Source organism: Pecten maximus, chromosome 9 (genome assembly GCF_902652985.1).
Source record: "Pecten maximus chromosome 9, xPecMax1.1, whole genome shotgun sequence".
Taxonomy (NCBI): domain Eukaryota; kingdom Metazoa; phylum Mollusca; class Bivalvia; order Pectinida; family Pectinidae; genus Pecten; species Pecten maximus.
The window spans coordinates 12,526,294-12,547,285 of NC_047023.1; the positions used below are offsets into that span (position 1 = coordinate 12,526,294).

The 20,992-nt window shown below is 34.9% G+C and overlaps 1 protein-coding gene across 1 annotated transcript; it reads right to left on the bottom strand.

The window, feature by feature from the left end:
* Positions 1 to 274: 274 nt before the first annotated feature.
* On the bottom strand, positions 275 to 20,503 carry LOC117334381. The gene is made up of 7 exons (XM_033893974.1): positions 19,599 to 20,503; positions 9,628 to 9,752; positions 7,886 to 8,205; positions 5,547 to 5,600; positions 3,294 to 3,432; positions 1,816 to 1,931; positions 275 to 910 (listed from the first exon to the last, which is right to left on the bottom strand). The coding sequence occupies exons 1-7, from the start codon at positions 19,682 to 19,684 to the stop codon at positions 824 to 826; spliced, it is 927 nt and encodes a 308-aa protein (XP_033749865.1). The 5' UTR covers positions 19,685 to 20,503; the 3' UTR covers positions 275 to 823.
* Positions 20,504 to 20,992: the final 489 nt, after the last annotated feature.

Consider the following 20,992-nt stretch of genomic DNA (forward strand, 5'->3'; position numbering starts at 1 on the left):
GATTAGAATGATTTTGATTGTATAAGAACATTTGGATTTCTACTTTTGTCCCTAGCCTCACATGAGTCATATAAGGACAAAATAGTGGGATTATGTATTTTAATATCCATCACTAGGCACTTACGTCTAATATATCATTTAAAGTAAATAAGCTTTAGTATAATCCTTTCAAAATAGATAGGAACAAAGAAGCGAAAATAACTGGATAAAAATTATCAGTTCACACTTCTGTAGATAGCATTTTAAAACACTGATGATAACTTCTGATCCCCTTTCCTTCATAAATTGCATTAGATGGTATTATATAGAGCATCAAAACTATGTAAAAAAAAACGAATGCTTTTTATGGAATTTCCAACCTTAAAAATAGTACGCTTATGCAATATATATCGGACATATTAAGGAATATTGGTACAATCTGTTTTCAAATCATATAACATGGTCTAGATTAAATGAAAAGAAAAGTCGCGTCCCCGTATACAACATTTATTACGTGATTAACACAATTTATTTATAATATGTAATGCTGTAATGCTGTTTAATAGCATATATCATAATACTACGATGTACATAATATATCTTTGGCTTCAACTCATATTCATTAGAAATCAAGTATTGGACAAACTATTTAATTCACATGTATCATGATTGTATGTAATGAATTTGATTTGAATTCGATACACATAAAAACTCCATCGTGTTTTGCTTATATTCATTTCCTATTGCTTACTGGAATATATAATTCCGACGGAAACAAACTAGTTACACATTCCGGTAGGAATACGATGCATTACAATTCATTTATTCATCTCACGCGCGTCTGTCACTCATTTATGCTGTCATCCAAATCCGGACCAGCTTTGCCCTCTTCCAACAATCGTAGATGTTCCTGTAGTCGTTCAAGTTCAGCCTGTTAATACAGTAGAAACAATAAATATCTTTAAAAAAAGATCAACGGCATAGTTTTAATGCTGGTGGTTATAATGTAAAACTGCTGGTGAACAGAATGAACGGACGAATGCGTTTCAGCACGGATAACAAAATTAGATCAGTTTGAATCATTTTTGCTGATACTAAGACTGCATTTGAATCAGGAATACAATTTTAGCAATGAGTCATTTGAAAAGATACATCCACTTATTCAGCTTGCATTCAATCTTAACTTTATTTCGTTTTTAACTGCATATCTGCATTTTAAATTTACCGCTACATTGACCAATCACATACTTCATCGCCAGTAACGCCACCTGGCTATGCCGAAAAAGACAGGTACAACGCTAACTTAATCTGAATACATAACTCAAATACACTTGGATATCAAAAACACGATAAAGGTTATATAACACAACCAATATGATATTTAGAAGTGTGACGTTTCCATGACTACACTGGCAGCATTAACATACTAATGACCTTTGTGATGCGTGCTAGCACCGACATATGTAGTGTCCGAGATGATAATAGATTCAACCGACTTCTTTGGGATGTTTCGTCTAAATCTTTACCCTATTGACAACAAGTTCGAAAACCATGTAACTAGATTGTAAAAATAAGATAAAATATTTTTTACCAACTCGTCATACAGTTTAACAAGGTTGTTTTGGTCAAAATTTAGTTTGATGATGTTTCTCCGTAGATCTATATCATATTTTATATATATTCGTAAATACATAATTAGGAATACTGGTGGTTCTAAATGTATAATTTGTTGAGCTGCAATAAAGCACATTTTGTAACTAAAACGTTGCTAGTAGATGTTTAAGATCAATGCTTATTCTATGTGGCATGTTTATTAACACTAATAAAGTATTTTACCTCTAAAGAAGAGACTTGGTTTTTCAATTTTTCTACTTCCTCCTCTGCTCTGCTGCGCGCCGCTTTTTGTTCTTCGATTTTCTTATCTGCGTCCATTTTGACAGAAATAATTACACCTACAAAAAGGAAATACACATTGTTGTTAGAATATGGTATATTTTTGTCCGGGTACTTTTTTTACGATAAATACTGAGACTGAAAACAAGAGAGAAGAAGTTCATTTAATTAAGGGAACAACTAAAATGAAACAAGTGATAAAGTAAAATATGTAAAGTTTCCTGTATTTTTTAATGTCTTAAATTTATTAATTTTAGAAGGGAAACAACGAACCAATTGACTTTTGAAACATCCCCTGTGTACAAACAGTTGAGCCAGGGATAAAATGTCTGGCAGCCACTGATTGGCCATTATATTATGAAGTTCCAAAATAGATATGTAGCCTGATAGGTAACTAACCATAAGAAATATTGATATGAATTTCGTAAGTCCGATTGATTTTTTTTCAAAAGTTCAGGTCATAATAATTAACAGGTAAACATTTTAGATTTTTTAGAAATTTTATTGCAAAATTCACGAATTTCAAAATGGCTACCCTGGAACAAATATGAGCTGAAGGACCATTTATTTATTTATTTATTTATATCTTATTAAGTGTTATATGAGAACATAAACTTTTGTCATAAACCATAATTGCCATATTAAATTCAAGAATTTTAATGATATACTCCCAAACGTTGACACTAAAGTCTATGGAAAAACAATTGGTTGGTTGGTCCCTATAAAGAATCAAAGAAACAGAAATATATTTGGAATGGAAAACGCATCGATGATATATATATACAAGCAATTATTTAAACATTCGTACAATCTGCATTGCTCCTAAACTCTAATGACGAGATACTGTTATATGATCCCTGTTACTCTGACTATCTTTTTTGTATTAGACTTGTTTTCATTGCTCAAGTTTTATGCATATTGCTGTAAATTTCTTCTAATAAACCAGGATTGCATGTTTACAAATAATTAGTGTTGTTGGTGTTCTTGGTGCTTAAAATAGCTCATGTCAGCCACAATGTTGAATTAATAACCATGGACAAACCCGGAAGCTAGTTAAAATGTAAACAAAATAAGCTCTATTGATAGCACAGCTCTGTTCAGTAGAACTATGAACAATTGAATATTTACAGAATGAATGTATTATAGAAAGAATGGATAAGCCGAATGAATTAATTACAAAATGAATAAAGAGTGGATGAATGAATTATGAAATTAATGATTTACAGATTTACAGATTGATTGAAGTGTGGTGAATGGGAGCCCTCTTGCAAGAGAACACTTATTGTACGGATACTGAATCCAGGGTCCCAAACTTGGCAGCAGTCTATACATGTATGAATGTTCTGGGAAATAAAAACATTTGTATCTTTAAAAAAAAAAAAAAAGAAGAATTATGAACATTTATATATAGTGTAAAATACCGTTGATAATCCTGGTGATTCTCCATAGACGAAGTATAACCATCAGGCCGGCGGCGTCCCTAGCCGCATCAGTTACATTAACGAATGAGAATATTATATCCAGCGTGAAGGAAACCAATACTACAATGGCGTCGAATACCTGTAATATACAACAATACTGATACCTGTAATACAAAACAAGAAGGTTACTGTACATACAGAACCGGATACAGCACGTGTAATACAGACAAATATACCTGTAATATATACCAACGCGGATACCTGTTATACAGACACGGATACCTGTAATACACACATGGATACCTGTAATACAGACACGGATACCTGTAATACAGACACGGATACCTGTAATACAGACACGGATACTTGTAATATATACCAACACGGATACCTGTTATACAGACACTGATACCTGTAATAAAGACACGGATACCTGTAATACAGACACGGATACCTGTAATACAGACACGGATACCTGTTATACAGACACGGATACCTGTAATACAGACACGGATACCTGTAATACAGACACGGACACCTGTAATACAGACACGGATACCTGTCATACAGACACGGATACCTGTAATACAGACACGGATACCTGTAATACACACATGGATACCTGTAATACAGACACGGATACCTGTAATACAGACACGGATACCTGTTATACAGACACGGATACCTGTAATACAGACACGGATACATGTAATACAGACACGGATACCTGTTATACAGACACGGATACCTGTAGTACAGACACGGATACCTGTAGTACAGACACGGATACCTGTTAAACAGACACGGATACCTGTTATACAGACACGGATACCTGTAATACACTCATGGATACCTGTAATACATACACTGATACCTGTAATACATACACTGATGCATGTAATACAAACATGGATACCTGTAATACAGACACAGACACATGTAAGACAGACAAAGACACCTGTGATACAGACACGAATACCTGTAAAACAGACACGGATACCTGAAATACATACACTGAAACCTGTAATACAGAAATGGATACTTGTAATACAGACACTGATACCTGTAATACAGACACAGATACATGTAATATATACCAACACGGATACCTGTAATACAGACACGGATACCTGTATATACATACATGGATACCTGTAATACAGACACCGATACCTGTAATACAGACACGGATACCTGTAATACAGACACTGATACCTGTAATACAAACACAGATACATGTAATACAGACACAGATACCTGTAATATATACCAACACGGGTACCTGTAATACAGACACGGATACCTGTAATACAGACACAGATACCTGTAATATATACCAACACGGGTACCTGTAATACAGACACGGATACCTGTAATACAGACACAGATACCTGTAATATACACCAACACGGATACCTGTAATACAGACACTGATACCTGTAATACAGACACAGATACCTGTAATATATACCAACACGGATACCTGTAATACAGACACGGATACCTGTAATACAGACACATATACCTGTATATACAGACATGGATACCTGTAATACAGACACTGATACCTGTAATACAGACACGGATACCTGTAATACAGACAGAGATGCCTGTAATACAGACACAGATACCTGTAATATATGCCAACACGGATACCTGTAATACAGACACGGATACCTGTTATACAGACACGGATACCTGTAATACAGACACGGATACCTGTAATACAGACACCGATACCTGTAATACAAACACAGATACCTGTTATACAGACACAGATACCTGTATATACAGACACGGATACCTGTAATACAGACAGAGATGCCTGTAATACAGACACAGATACCTGTAATATATACAAACACGGATACCTGTTATACAGACACGGATACCTGTAATACAGACACAGATACCTGTAATACAGACACGGATACCTGTAATACCAACACGGATACCTGTAATACCAACACGGATACCTGTAATACAGACACGGATACCTGTAATACAGACACGGATACCTGTAATACATACACGGATACCTGTAATACATACACGGATACCTGTAATACAGACACGGATACCTGTAATACATACACAGATACCTGTAATACATATACGGATATGTATAATACATACACGGATATCTGTAATATAGACACTACTATATTTTGTTACACAATTATCTGATATAGATTCCTTGTTTGGATAAAAACATGCAATAAAGTGGATAGAATATAAATTTAATCACCCTACCTCTGCTTTATGTTTTAGTAAATGCGTTCCCTCAGCATATATTTTAGCCATAACCTGAAAAAAAATTGAGAGAGAATAAACACAAAGTTTACATTTTTAATATGACAATATTTCACAAGTCAATCTTAATGTGAATATGTACATGGCGAGCCGTTGTATCACCTTCCTAGCATACGCCCTTAAATCTCGATTAAAAGCCTGAATCGAAAATAGGCCGGTCTTGAAAGTAAGCCTTGGGTTTCTTGCAGTCAAATGTATCTTGAAAATAAGCCGATTATTTTCTTTTTATATAATTTAACACTATTTGCTGTGCATACATATATTTTATCAAATATGTCCATGTATTTGCTCTTTTTTTTAATTTTGTTTTGTTTTAAATAACTGATTGAAACTAAATGAATATATATATATTAATTCAAACTTAATCAAGCGAAACATTTTCTAATGTATTGATGATTAGTTGATAGAAATAAACTACACAAACAAGTTATTTAAAAATCATACAATCATACGGTCTAGCAAATAAGCCATACTTGCCTTACATAATAAATAACTTCGAAAATACATTTATAAGACGGCCTTGAAAATAGGCCTGCTTCGAAAATAACTCCTGGGATTCCTTACCAAAAGAAAAAGAAAATAAGCCGCGGCCTATTATCGATATTTTAGGGTATCAGATGAAAGTATGTGATGCATATTTTAATACAATTTTACTACAAAATACTACGGTACCATTTCTTGTCACATTGTAAAGTATGACGGTAGATTTTGAATAAGCACTCCGATGTTATCTGTATAAGCCTGTGTTCAACATCAGCATATCAATTATGATGTAAATGCATTAATTACATCATCGATGCAACAGTTAGCTTTAGAAATGATACGGAAATCACGCCCTTATTCGTACAAAGTAGTATATCCTTAACTTTTCCGGTGGTATAAAGATTCTCACCAATCTTACAAAAGTGTTACCAGGTCATCAGGCATGAGACATGTCAGGTAATTTTTAACGTAAATATTGGTGCTGTGTTATGGTATTAAAGGAAATGTTTGTTTCAATCATTGCGTGACATTTACCAAATAGTGACTAGAAGAAAGAATAAAAATTAGAATATCATTAAAATGCACTGATCGGTAACTTATCAAGTTTACCTCCGTTACTGTATAAGCTATTAGGAGAACAGAACGATAGGTTACTATAGTCAGAACACATATTGGTATAACTTAGACTGTATAACGAGCTGTGTAATAAGTAAGCTGGATTTCAGATGATGTCCTCATCAGATAGGATTTAAAGCCTGAACAACCAACACTGATCTTCAGAAAAATAAAGACAACAAATCGGTTTTGAAATAACGAATAATATCTGCGATAGTAAGGCGGTGGATTTACTTCAAATGTCGAGCTAAGAAGGAAAAGAGGCCGATGCGAAGAACTTGTTTCATAACATAGTAAACTAGATATTAGCGAAAAAGGTTTTTGCTGTTTGGAGGAATCAGATATAGAATAATTTACCAAAACAAGTTATATTGGAACCAAAAATGAATTGTCTAAAAACGTAGATTGGAAAAGTATCGTTATTATAATTAAGAGATTCTAACGCCAATGAAACTGTTGCCACAATAGATTACTAACTTTAACTTACAATATACAGAATATAGTTGTATACCGCGCATTGCAGACATCAAGTACTTACTTTTATCAAGACTATTTCAAGACAATACCCCTTTGATAAGGGATCCCATGAGTTTAATGCCTACTAGAATACTGTATATCACATGGTGGACTATCTCGTACATTATATGTGTGTGGCAGAAAACGCCAGTTAGATATGGATTTTAAGCAACCTTACGTGAGGGGGAATTCCCAGAACTATGTGTGCTTGACGTCATCAATTTCTGTGGTTTTGCATCTGCTACATTTAGCAAGAACATGTAGCGCGGCGATTAGATGTAAGACCAAACGTGTTGTGTTTGAATGACGAATTTTAGCGTTTAAATTTTTTTCAGATTTTTGTTTCTGAAAATATTTGCTTCTTTTTGGCTACAATAACAAAATATCGAGAAATAAAGTGTTCAAAATAGACGTTTAAATATACCTTCGTACGCGTACACGTAATGCTGCATTATCTCTCTCATGATAAAAGTAATAATTATAATCCTTAAACAGATAGCAGGAGTGTTCTTTTTACATTGACGTTGAACTTCCGTTCACGACGTCGAAAGATGACACCAAAACTAAGGGCAATGCCTATTTCTATTTGATCCATGAAAATTGGGACGTACATGTATGTTTTTTGATATTTGATATACAAAACACTGGCAAATATGGACACGTACCTCTACGACAAATATTGACAGTATAGTAAGACTCGCATAATGAAGTATGTGTTCGGCCAATTCCTTGTTGGTATGATGGTGAGCGTGACCTGACGATGTATGATTGTGATTGATATGAGTCGCATTGTGTTCTATTCCTATATGGTTGTCATGATTGACTGCCACTCTGTGAGAGCTGTGCTCCGATTCCAGATGATCAGCAGAGTGATGCGCTCCTATTGGGTGAGACGTTGACATCAGTTCAGTATACAGCTCCATGGTGTGATTCATACTGCTGTTGAGCATTGAAGAATGCGACCCACTGACATCATTCTCAGGAACTGAACAATAACAGACGTACAATATATATAGAAAATCATGATCATAGACAAAAGGTAATATTGAATGAGAAAAACTTTAATTATATTTAAAACATACCAACTCAGTAATACAAGTGTGTATAAGAAGCAGCTAGTAAAGGATTGTATGGTAAAAAGTAGGATTAGGTAATTGACTAATTAGGTTAACACAGGTTTTGCAGTGCATGTTTCAAAAACTGTTGTACGGAAGATAAACGGAACAATAAGATAAAAGAAAGGATTCTAGTCTGGGTTGGGTTATGTCACAACATTAAATTTACACAATAAGGTTATTCAGGTAGCGTGTCCACTACAAATACAAATACAGTTACTATATATATGGTATATATCTAGTCGCGTTCCGTCGAGTCAAAAGGCACAAGAGGAATTTCCCAATTTTGCAGAAGGTTGCCACTAAATCACAATGATAACAATAGATGCATTATTTTGTCTTTAAAACAATATCAATTTGTCCTGTCTTTCAAAACAAAAATTTTGACCAATTTGATTGGTTATCCCCTTAATTACTACAAACCCTGATTTCTCGATCATAATTCTTATTTTGAAAACGTTTCATTTCTTTTTTTTTCGCTATATGTTTGTGGTGACTCTCTTCGACCAAATATAAAAAGTTTGTTAACATTTTGCAGTCGATTTATATACGGTGAGTTCGAATTACGATGGACGGTGGTTTGCTATTGGTTGTTTTGTAGCAGTGATATATATAAAATGTCAGTCTCTACACCTGCTTCCCATCGTTATTGTGATTATAAGAAAATTAAAATCTCACTTTCCATTTGTAATACCAAGTTAATGTGTGTTACGTATCTATATAATCATATCCCTGCTTCGAAAATATGCAATAATTACGAATATTATGTACAAGCAATCGCTGAACAGCGCCAATGTGGAGACAACATTAGCTGTTTTAATCGCTTACAGAGATAATTTTGTCAGTAAAGGCGACCATTAATGTGATATCCGTAATGAAAAGCATCAATTCCATTGATTTTACCAGGCATTACACAGACTATAGAAAAGATTCAAATCTCCTTTCCTAAAACCTCACTGCCTTAGAACACATAAATCTGTTTCCAGTACGGATTCCTATTAAGGTAAAATTTCGCCACATGAGCATACTTATTCGCCAAGTAACGGCTTGTTATCAAAATGTGTAAACTAACTTAGCAGTTACCTAAGGAAAGAATTTAAGCGATTATTCTGGAAACTAGAATAACAATGATTATTTACCGAAGATCTGTATTGCTTTAATCTTCTTTGAATTTAAAACCAAAAACTAATCATTGTTCACACCGAGAATTATTTCAATTCCAAAAAAAAACAAGAATATTCGAAATCACATTAAAAAACAACCTACACTCTAACTCTCGTATGAACACTTACTATGTATCATTTCCAGGTCGATGAGGAATTCGAGGATGACGATGATACTGTCAAGAACGACCAATGAGATGATGCCATACTGGATAAGGTTACTCTTCATCATCTCCGACAATCTCTCGCGAGAACTGAAATGGAGCAACTTATAAAGCATAGTTTCCTTTTAAACATGAGAATGAGATTATCAACAAACACCGGTAAATTTACCTCAATCAGCAAATAAGAAAAAACATGTGTGGACAAGAGAGTGCAAAAAAACAATAAAACAAAAAAACAAAACAAACAAAGAAACAAAAAACAAAAACAAACAAATATCGTGTATTTACTAATATTAAGGAGGGATTTAATTGCGCCAAATTCGCGAATACATCAAAATTCGCGAAAATAAATCCCTCGTGATTTTTTCATATCTTGGCAGTAAAACCAGTGTTTTACGTGCCACTCTCTAGTATATGACATAACGAGTAATGAGTTGGTGGTTACATCTAATATTAAAGAAATCAAATGGAGAGGCAGACTAAATTAAGGAATCAATGAAATGAAAGACCCACAAATAAGTTCATTACAGAAAACCGCTAAATATCACATCCGCGAAATTAGCTTTTAAACATTACTCTTTTTAGAATTTGGCGTCGGTTTGTATGGCTGTTGTCCTCAATAAGGCAGAGGACGCTTGCGCTTTCGAAACACATGGTTTCATTTTTCTTGCATCTTTTAAAGGACCCCCATTTAAGCATACAATTGTTCGTATTTTCCCCTGGTGTCATCGATTGTGAGTAGGAATTACAATTTCGTGAGAATATTCGGTATTTAATTTTGTTTTTAATTGTACATGGTTCAACTTCGTCGAAATATCAGGATTGCAAGCGGACGGGCGTCAATGAGACATCAACAGAGGAAACAATTCCGGGTAGAGAAAACACTTACAAAACATAGGTTATAAAATAGGACAGAAAGGATAAAGTTCTCAAGTGTTTGAAGGGGCACAGCAGATGATTGTTCTCTTAAGTATCTACCAAGCAGAGAATAAGAACAAACAATTGCTGATTGTGTTATTTTCCACAAGCGGTTTGATTGCTTCATTTAGGCCCCCCTCAGTGTAATGAAATTATGTCAAATATGAGAATTTTCTATTTATACTATCTTTATCCAAATTGGATCTCTGATTGAAAATAGAGATGGAATTTATAAAAAAAATAATCAAATGGGTGTACTTTAGGGTAAGATATAACTGAATTTTCTCCAAGTACAATTAATTACAACGATCCCGTTTAGTGCAAAAATCTTCGTTACATCTTACTGAACAGTTCCATAAAATTAAAGTACGAATGGTGCCACTGATACAAATAATTACTTAATTCAATATGTATTCACTTAAGCTAGACGGTTTTTGATATTAGCATTACATAAATAATGAGCTGATTGCGTACAGCTTGGATCGATTTCAACAGTACGGATTGCACTTTACGTTGTGGCTCTGATGGAACCTCTTTTTTGATACTTCTGGAATTCCCTGAAATGCACATACATAAAATTTAATTTTACTTATTTATCCGTATCGTGATCTCGCACATAAACCTAATCTACAAGTGATGATTGATATGTTGTGAGCCTCGTATTGAAGGAGGTACTCAAGGATGTTGTTTTTAAGTCCTACTTTTCTCTGACTTTGTAAAGCCGTGTACCCAAAGACTTGTTTCATTTGGTGATTTTATATCGACGAGGTAGCACTCTAAAGTAAACAAGCAGCTTTTGCAAAATGGACAAAATCGGTGAAAAAGCAGTGATCCAATATTTGCATAAAAAAGTTTAACACCTAAGGAAATCAATAATGATATGGTAGCAACACTAGGGAAAGATGTCCCCTTCAAATGCTACAGTGAAAAGGTGGGTGGTGGAATTTGAGCACGACCGACAGAGCATTGAGGATGACCCCCGTCCTGGAAGGCCTGTCAATGTTGCAACCCCGAAAACGGTCAATAAAGTTCTTGATATTGTTGTGACTGACAGACAAGTCACAGAAATATATATAGTAAGTCGAGTTGGCATTTCACAGGAAAGAGTACATTCCATTCTGACCGAGGATCATGCAATGAAAAAGCTTTCGGCCCGATGGGTACCAAGACTTCTGACGGTTGATCAGAAACATACCAGGCGCACATTATGGCGTGATAATCTTAACTTTTTTTAGGAAGATCCTGCCAACTTTCTTCAGAGATTTGTCACTATGGATGAAACATGGGTTCGTCAGTTTACACAAGAGGCCAAACAACAATCGAAACGATGGAAGCACTCTGGCTCTTCCCCGCCAAAACAGGCAAAGACTGTCCCATCAGCCGGGAAGGTTATGGCCTCGGTTTTTTTGGATGCAGATAGAATTCTGCTGATTTATTATCTCCGAAAAGGACAACAACCAATAACACATACTATGCTTCACTTCTAAGGCAGTTTTGGGAAAATATCAGACTTAAGCGCCGCGGAAAGCTAATGGTGTGTTATTCCATCAGGACAATAATCCTGTTCAAAAGTCTGTAATTGCTATGGCTGCTATTAACGGTTGTGGCTTTAAATTGCTTGAGCATCCGACTTATTCACCTGATCTCGCTCCATCCGTCTTTCGTCTATTTCCAAAACTGAAAACAGATATTTCAGGCACCCACTTTCCGATGATGACGTCATACATGCAGTGGATGACTTTCTGAACAGTCAAGGAAGGGAAAAAGAGAGTTCAATAAAAGTGACATTGAGGCCCTGATACTGAAGGAATTATGTTGAACAATAATGCAATATGTCCGACAAAATTTAAATCCTTCAATATAAGGCTCTCAACATATCAATTGGCCCTCGTACCTCCAGTAACTGGATGGATTTTCTCTTGTTAAATTAACATATATAGTACTGTGAGCTTTCATTTCATCTTAATTCATCTATACTTTTAACAGCATCAAAATAATCTTATGATTAGGCATGTCCATGTTTCTAAATATTGTTTTATCTATATGTTTTATCTATCATACATAAACAAATACTTGTATATTTCATACCTGTTTAAAACGTATTTTATATCATATCAACCTTAAGAAGTGCATATATTATACGAATTAATTTGTTTGTATATATTATACCAGTTGATCAGACATGTCTTACCTTTTTCATAATAAGCCGTTTTTAACTTTATTTTTTAAGTAATCAAACTGAACATTTCTGAGCTAGTGAAGATTTGATAATTAGGAGCTTCACACGGTTTTGTAATCTCTTCTAATGTGCCATTAATGACTGGATGCCGTGGGTCAGTGACACCACATAAATACTGAAAGAGCATCACTAGCGTGACTCAAAACGTGACTCATAGTCAACGATTCATGTTACCCAACACAGACGTAAATCACTCGTCATTTCCGGCAAAGTAGCCCGATACGACAGACATTTAATCAGAAAAGCGCATTTATCTTCATATTTGTAATTTCAACTGATTACTAAAGAACACGATATTATAGCTTTATTGTCAGGTCTTTCCCAAGTCAGCTTTTAAAAAATTCTTGACAATCAATTCACATTTTTTTAATACTGACTCATTAATCTATTTGATTAGACTTTTATTTATAGCGTATATAAAATACATATTTATAACTGAATAAACATGACGTAGCTAAAAGTAATCTCCGGTTTTGTGCTAACTAAGAAAAACATACCGTTCCATATGATATTCCACCAACAGCATTTACATTCGGAATTAGATTCATCAGTTTGGTGTAATGTAAATATCATTTGTAAAGACGGTTATCTTAAAAGACAGACAGTGAAAATTACTATATAACAAACCTTAACTAAGCGGCCACTTGTCTAACGCGGCCAGTGGTCACAAAAAATCCACCCCGAGTCGTTGTATCGTCCTGTATTGAACGACCATTTTGTCCGGAAGTAGACATCAGCAATGATCACATGACCATGAATTTTTATCAATCATCACGTGATTTGTTTTGTTTTCGATGATCCCCACACAGAACCCTTCATACTGGTCAAGACTTTGTAAGATTTACAGGTAAGGGAGTTGCTTTTAACGTATCAATAACGTAATACACGTACAATATGTGTATCACTTCATCATCGTATTTCGAATGAGATGGTTCGTACACCGAGTAAGCGAAATGTTTGGAAGCTAAGAGGATCGCGTTAAAAGAGTCATATAGTTAGCAGGGAAGGGACTCTCGTCCAGGAAAATAGCCGATGAATTCAAGATAGGAAGAACTCAAGCTCAAAATATTTTAAAACGTAAAATTAAAGTAATTGAGGACAAAAACGTATCACTCACACGAAAAATAAGTCGTCATCTCATTGGCAACGAAGAAATTAATGAAACTGCCTAGAAATGGTACCAGGATTGCTAATCTCGTAGAATATATCCATGTTTTACCGAGAGTAAAAAAAAACACATTTTACGGTAAGTCTTGATTTTTACTTATATGACAAGTGGACAGATACCAAATTGTATTAGAAAGAGGTACGCTGCCGTAATAACACTTATATTTCGGTGTACAATCTGTTCATATATCAATAATTTCATCAACACAGTTTTCAGGTTGCAACACATAATCGCTAAGCAGTCTAAAGGTGATTGTAGGAATGGAGGATCAAGTGAAAGCTACCTCGAGCTATAGCCTAAATGAGGTCCTAGTAGGAAACCACAGCCGAAAAGTGGGAGAAGACGGAAAGTCTGTAGAAGCATTTGTAGTCATTCAGAAAACATTGGAGAATTAGTGTGCAATATCAGCATACTTTATAGCAGTATCATCACAGTCAGACAAAACATGTGATTTATTAATTGGCAGTGGCAATTACGACGGCGGAATACTGGTTATAGTCGGTGAGACGAGATCCAGCAATAGGCGGAGTCGTGTAGGCGGTAACAGTTATTAGCTAACATAGACAATTGCTTTGAAACATACTTGAGAAAGAACGCAGCCTACACTGACGGCATAAAGAGAAGCATAATATATCGTTTCCTCCACGTTTAAGAAAGTAATGACACTAAAATCTATACCAATCGTGACAGAGGGATGAACTGTTTGACAGGGACAAGGCTAATAGCGAAACGTATGTAATGTACAATGCATGCCCAACATCTGAATGATTTGTGAGGAAGACAAACATTGGACATTTTAGGACAATTCTGTCATTTTTGTTTGTTTGGGGATTAATGATTCCGTTGCAGCTTACGTCGTAGGAGGATCTGGAGTACCTGGACAATGATTTCATTAATATTTCACTTTAATAAAGCATTATATTAAACGTATTAATTCATGTCAACAATAGTCCAATCTTTAGAGGGTGTTTCCGATAATGCACTGTTTGTTTTGTTTTACTGCATGTTTGAGGGCCTCATTCGGTCCCGATTCTGCGGCTTGCTTGTTATCAGTATTAATTTTATTCATTAATGACTAAATTTCATGTAATGTTATGCATCACTTTTGTTATTTACAAATACAATTATTTAAATTGTTGAGACACTCAGCTGGACGATTACGATGTCTGATCCATCCATGCATAATAAACATGTTTCTTTTCCGGTGTTTTTTTTTTTTAACTATGGCCCAAACGCGCAATAGGAACCGGAGATATCCATATAAAAGACAACAACATGCGCTGAGAGGATCCCACATCAAAATGAGATAAACTATTTCGCGCTTCCAAAAAATATTCAAAACGCAAGTGTATTACGACCTTCTATCATTGCATAGACAACCGACTACTTGTATTAGGTCAGTAGGATAAAAAGGTATGAAGATGGTTATTATTTTAAATAGAGAGTTATTTCATTAGATGTACAAGGGAGGTATTCACCAGCAGGTAATGTCGCATGAAGACGGAATTCCGAGGAAAGGTGTTCACCAACAGGTAATACATGTATCACACGGTAAAGGGATTCCAAAAAAAGTTGTTCAACAACAGACAATGGCATATGACGACGGACGTCTGAGGAATGTGTTCACCAATAGGAAATGTAGCATGACGACCGTCGTTCATTGAAGTTGTTCACCAACAGCCAATGCCCGCAGTAAGTGTTCACCAACAGAAGAAGCCAATCAGAGAAAAAAACAGACAGGGGAAGTATACAGATATAAGATGTTGACATGAAGACAGAATATCAATTTTCATTTCAACACCAATACCACAAATGAAAAACCTTGTCTATACTAAATGTTGGTTGCCGGAACTTTTTACTACTCAGAAACTGTCTTCTTACTAAAAATATATTCTGTGGTTTGGCATTCGAATATGAGACGTAGATTGCAACATAATGACTAACGTATTTTTTTTTGAATTGCTAAAAATGTTTTAATCCATGCTGACTATATAATTTCTGTTTTTAAAAAGAGCAATAATTTTGTTAAGATGCATTAAAACATCTTTGGCATGACTTTTTGTACGATACCGAAAAGATTCATCCTCAAATTCCTTCGCGTACTCTTTTATTCTTTTATTATTGGCTAAAGGTATCGTTGAGTTGTGTGTCTGTCGTAATGACCTTAGCGCTGAATCATGATATGTATGTGAAAACATCATGAACATCATTCTGCTACGAATATATATCAGTGTGAGTCAACACGCGTCACACGGTATATTCTTTGTCATTAAATCTATAGGAATCAAAATACTTAAATGAAGCTAGATACACCTCAGCGAACAGCGAATTTGTTGTTACTAGAAATAATGTGCTATGAAAATCATTCGAATTGGTCTGTCTGGAGTAAATGCTATGCTGGTCTTCGTCAGTGAAAAACAACAAAATAATGATCTATTTATGGGAAAATATATCTAAAATGTTGAAACGTTGAAGTATTGTCATTATTGATGGTAGTACTAATGTTTAAAAGATGGATATTAAATGTTACAGAAATGTTATAATCAAAGAAAAAAAAATTGTTTTTATGCTTTTTTCATCAAATTGATGGACACCTATCTTAACGTTAACAAGACTTTTTTTTTCTATCGATACACGTTCCGACAGGCGACCCATATTACACATCCTTGTCTTAAAATTGTTACGTGATGTCACACCATTATTATTGTTGGTAGGTCGAAAAGTAGTCACGCGCAGGTTCATTAAGAACATTTTTCGGCTGCAAAGGTTACACATAATATGTGGTTAATTTTGATGTCCTGACGTCCATTTTAGATTTTCACATTTTTGCCTTTAGCATTACTGATTCCTTGGAAGAAAAAGCTGTATGTTGCAATTTTGTATTTTATTGTCAATCTAGGTTGCATATAAATAGAATAACGCCCCGTGATAGACTCGCAACCAATTTGACACCTATTTCAAAGCCTTGTCGTGATGAATATCGATATAGAACCAAAATGACGTCAAAAGAACGTTATTGTCTTCAATCACAATCCTCGCTTCGTTTGCTCCCTCCGTAGCGCAGTGCGAAAAATGTTCGTGACGTTTATCGAAAAGGCGTAAGAATTACGTCATGTGATATAGAGTACATCTATGGTCTCATAAAAGCAGATCAAATTAACATTTAGGTAGTTGGAGACTGCGACGCCAAATATAAATGTACCTAAATCAATATGTATACAAGGTATTCAGGTATTTACACCTAAACCTTCTGTGCACACCTTTCTTATTCGTGGTTTATCTAAGGACTGTGAAACTGTTAAGGGTCTGTATAAATGACACTCAGGCATATAAACATAAGTATGTATTTTGACATACGGTATAAAACCATACCATATATATGTACACATATTTTTGATACATAATTGACGTTTAAATACTAAAGCGAATGATATATGGTGACAAGCTTCATATATTTGCCATGGTAGACTAACTCACTAAGTCTTCGACCTTTGAGAAAACTAGACAAAATATTTGCGTCTCGCTTTCATAGAAGGAAAAATCTTAATGGTCATAAACCCAGACGGCCAGCAGGACAGCCATCTTAGTGTTTCTACACTGATCGATATCGTTTAGGTCGCCAAAAGGAATGCATCGCTGTTAGGAGCATTTATTATACTGTGATAAATCAGTGTTAGAACCAGCCTTTTTGTATTGAAATAGCCGAACAAAGGAGTATAATTGATTAGCAACGTGCGTGCATTACCTGCAATTTATGAATTAGTATAAGCAGAACAAATAGCCCAGCATTGTTGCAATACAAATTGTCAACGTGACCTACACAGCAGAACATGTATGACGCATGTATTTGTCTAACACATGTCGCAAGGGAATATGAAAGAAAATATAAATAAATGATTATTGGATTGAGACATCATGAGTCCACTCAAACAATAACACATATGTCACTCACACCTTTAATCAATGAGCAAATTGAAACCGTATAATGGAGATACATTTCCGTATCATTCATAAATCTCTGTCCAGGGTAATTCTAGCTTGGGCATCCAAAGGATACATCGAGCCAATTAAAAATAAAAACAAAGAAGTGCATAAACACTGTACCACTGTTCTGTAGCCAAGGTGATACTGGATACTGTGAACCAACGTACTTTTCCATGCGATTAAATTTCGCATAATTTGCGGACGATAAGCATTCGCGAAAATGCAATACCGCTAAATAGTTTCAAACACAGGTACAAAAAAAACCTTTTATGACTTTAATCGCGAAATTTAATCGCCGCGGAAAAGATGTTTAGCATAAAAAAGCGAAATTAAGTCGCCGTGAAAATAAGTTTCTTTACAGTAGGAGTAGGGCTCCTCTATTCGGAAGCCTTTGTCGTGGCATGTTGTCCACTAGCAAAGCTAAAAAAAAATCTCATAATAATATTGAAAAAGCTACAAAAGTGAAGACTTCTTTGGGGTTTTCTCCTACAAATCCACAAGGTCAGGTATTGAAAGAAATATCATACATCAGCTTTAGGGTATAGTATAAAATAATATTACATAATATGCGGAATTAAGCAACAAGATCTTTTGAACACGAAGAAATTGCAACATACAGTGTTGTGTCTTGATCCTGTTTAACATAGTTTTATTAAGGAGAAATTGCAATTTCTTTTCCAAGTAAAAATATTTAAGACTAACTGTGCATAAAATTTAAAGAATCGGAACTTAGACATTGTAACGGTTAATTTGCTTTGCTTTCTTTTGAAAAAAAAAACCCATTTACATATTAGTATCATAATTGTGCGTTAAAATGATATTTCAATTTAAAACAATTTACCAAGACGCTGATAATGTACGTTTTACAACTATTGTTAACTACAACATGTCCGTTCTTTCTAAATGACAAAACAACGAATATGCACTATTGTTGTTGAATAATGAAATTAGTTTTGGTCGTTTGCCAAAGCGATGATGCATTGATGTTTTATAATTTTTCACGACAACATTGTCAATGTTTGGAAACTAGCCAAATGTTACTTTCATCCTGTACACTTCAGTGCATGAAATATTACAATGAACATACAACACATCAGCCGTACCAGGACTCGAACTAGCGAGCCTTCGGTCACGTAGCCCTGGGTTCTTCCATCGTACATTAATATGTGTGCGCGTGTCCCGAAGAACAACTCGGTATTTCCTACTATTTTACTACAATTGTTATTACTTGGTTATTTGGGGCTTCAAATTTCCGACAGTTATTGGTATATGACGACAACGTAGGCAAATGATATGACAACTAGTGGATGCCTTAGCAGTTGTCATACTGAATTGTCATACCGAACGAGGTATCAGGACTTTCTTACAATAACGATTTCATTCATCAACACATTTGATGATTGATTTATTTTTATAAGTTAATGACATTTTAAAGGGTCTCTTTCAAAAAAGGTAACATGTACATGAAAGTCGAATAAATAAAAAAAAATATATAAAAAAAAAAACAAACAAACAAACAAACAAACAAAATTAAAAAAGAGGAAGAACAAAAAATACCCCAACAAAACAATGGGGGTATTCAAACAATAAAATCTAAAAATAACGCTGGCGATTAAATCGAACATACCTTTTAATTTCCGGTTCTGTACTTCCATGCTCTGCAGCCAAGGATAATTTTTCTAGGGATTCTTTGTCCTCCATGACAAGAGCCATCTTTGCTTGCGTAATAGTTTCACTTGCAGTTCACGTTGAAACAAGCTCGAAGTATTGGAATCTGCAGCGTGAATTCTGATGATGTAGATAATAATCCCTAAAGTAATCACTGAAGAAATGATAGAAGTGTGTTTACTCACGAGATACTAGATCTGACTTCATCCACAGGTAAAAACTAATACTTTTAAACGATAAGGTATTTACGTGTTCATTCATTAACTGTACAGAAAAGTTAAGACGTTACGGAAAGTCGACAGTCAACTAAAAACACGGTTCTTAACACATGCCATACCATTCAGTAGGAATTAGACTCCGAGAAGAGCATAGCGTTATTACGTCCTTCAGAGGATACACCTGATCTGATTCCAAATAAGTCACATACGTGTTTGTCGTTATCCTCTCACCAAAGCTTGTCGCCAGAATGCAGATTATAAAGAGCCGTCGCCCTAGATTGTAGCTGTTGCGTGCTTTGCCCAGACTGCCAATATTCCTTCGTAAGCGGCAAATCTTTTACAGATATAGCTCATCAAATGTTGAGACATAAGTTGAGATTTTCCATGCGCTTTAAAATGAATTAAGATTTAATATAATAACACAATTTTACTTTACTGAAAACAATTACTAATCAATTTGGGGACATAGATAATGTTTTATCTTAAGCACTTTTAGGTCGTATAAAGCCATTTGTTAAGTCGCGTATTTAAGAGAATTATAGTTTCCTTATATAAACATGTATATGGTGCTGGTTCAAGCAATTTGAGTTATCTCCCGATATTCATGATGAACAGTTTGTCTTTAGAATTATTACACAAAACTGCAATAATACCAAGATCAATAACCTTTGAAGAGATGCAGGTTGAACAAGGAAAAAGCAGATAAATGTCTCTAGCAATATCGACATCTCTTAATATATATCAGACAGCAATCGCCGTAGAAATCCTATATGGGCGTGGTTAAGTCTTCATCTTAATCCAGGGAAATCTCCTAACGGTAACAAAAACAACCCGCAGGTCCTCTTGTAGCCTTTCTCCGAATTCCATTGGTATCAAAGCCAGCAATCCAACATCTAAGATAGATAGAGAACTATGTCGTCTGTTTGAATATGTTGGTTGAGCCCTTTGTTGATGAAATGTAGAGCTTGTACATCAACATGTGTCTGTTCCGTCGTCTAGTTAATTTAGCCAGCAATTATCTCAAAGATTCCAAAATGCAAAAATCGATAAGAGATCGTTTACGTAATATACACGAATACCGGACTGAATCAGCACAGATTCCATGTGTGTGTCTGTATGTACGTTCCATTACTAC

Excerpts from the sequence above, each read along its gene's own strand:
- LOC117334381 (XM_033893974.1), bottom strand. The coding sequence starts at position 19,684 with ATGGCTCTTGTCATGGAGGACAAAGAATCCCTAGAAAAATTATCCTTG. Across the intron at positions 8,206-9,627 it reads CGACCTGGAAATGATACATA|TTCCTGAGAATGATGTCAGT; the intron begins GTAAGTGTTCAT and ends GTTATTGTTCAG. Across the intron at positions 1,932-3,293 it reads AATCACCAGGATTATCAACG|GTGTAATTATTTCTGTCAAA; the intron begins GTATTTTACACT and ends TCCTTTTTGTAG.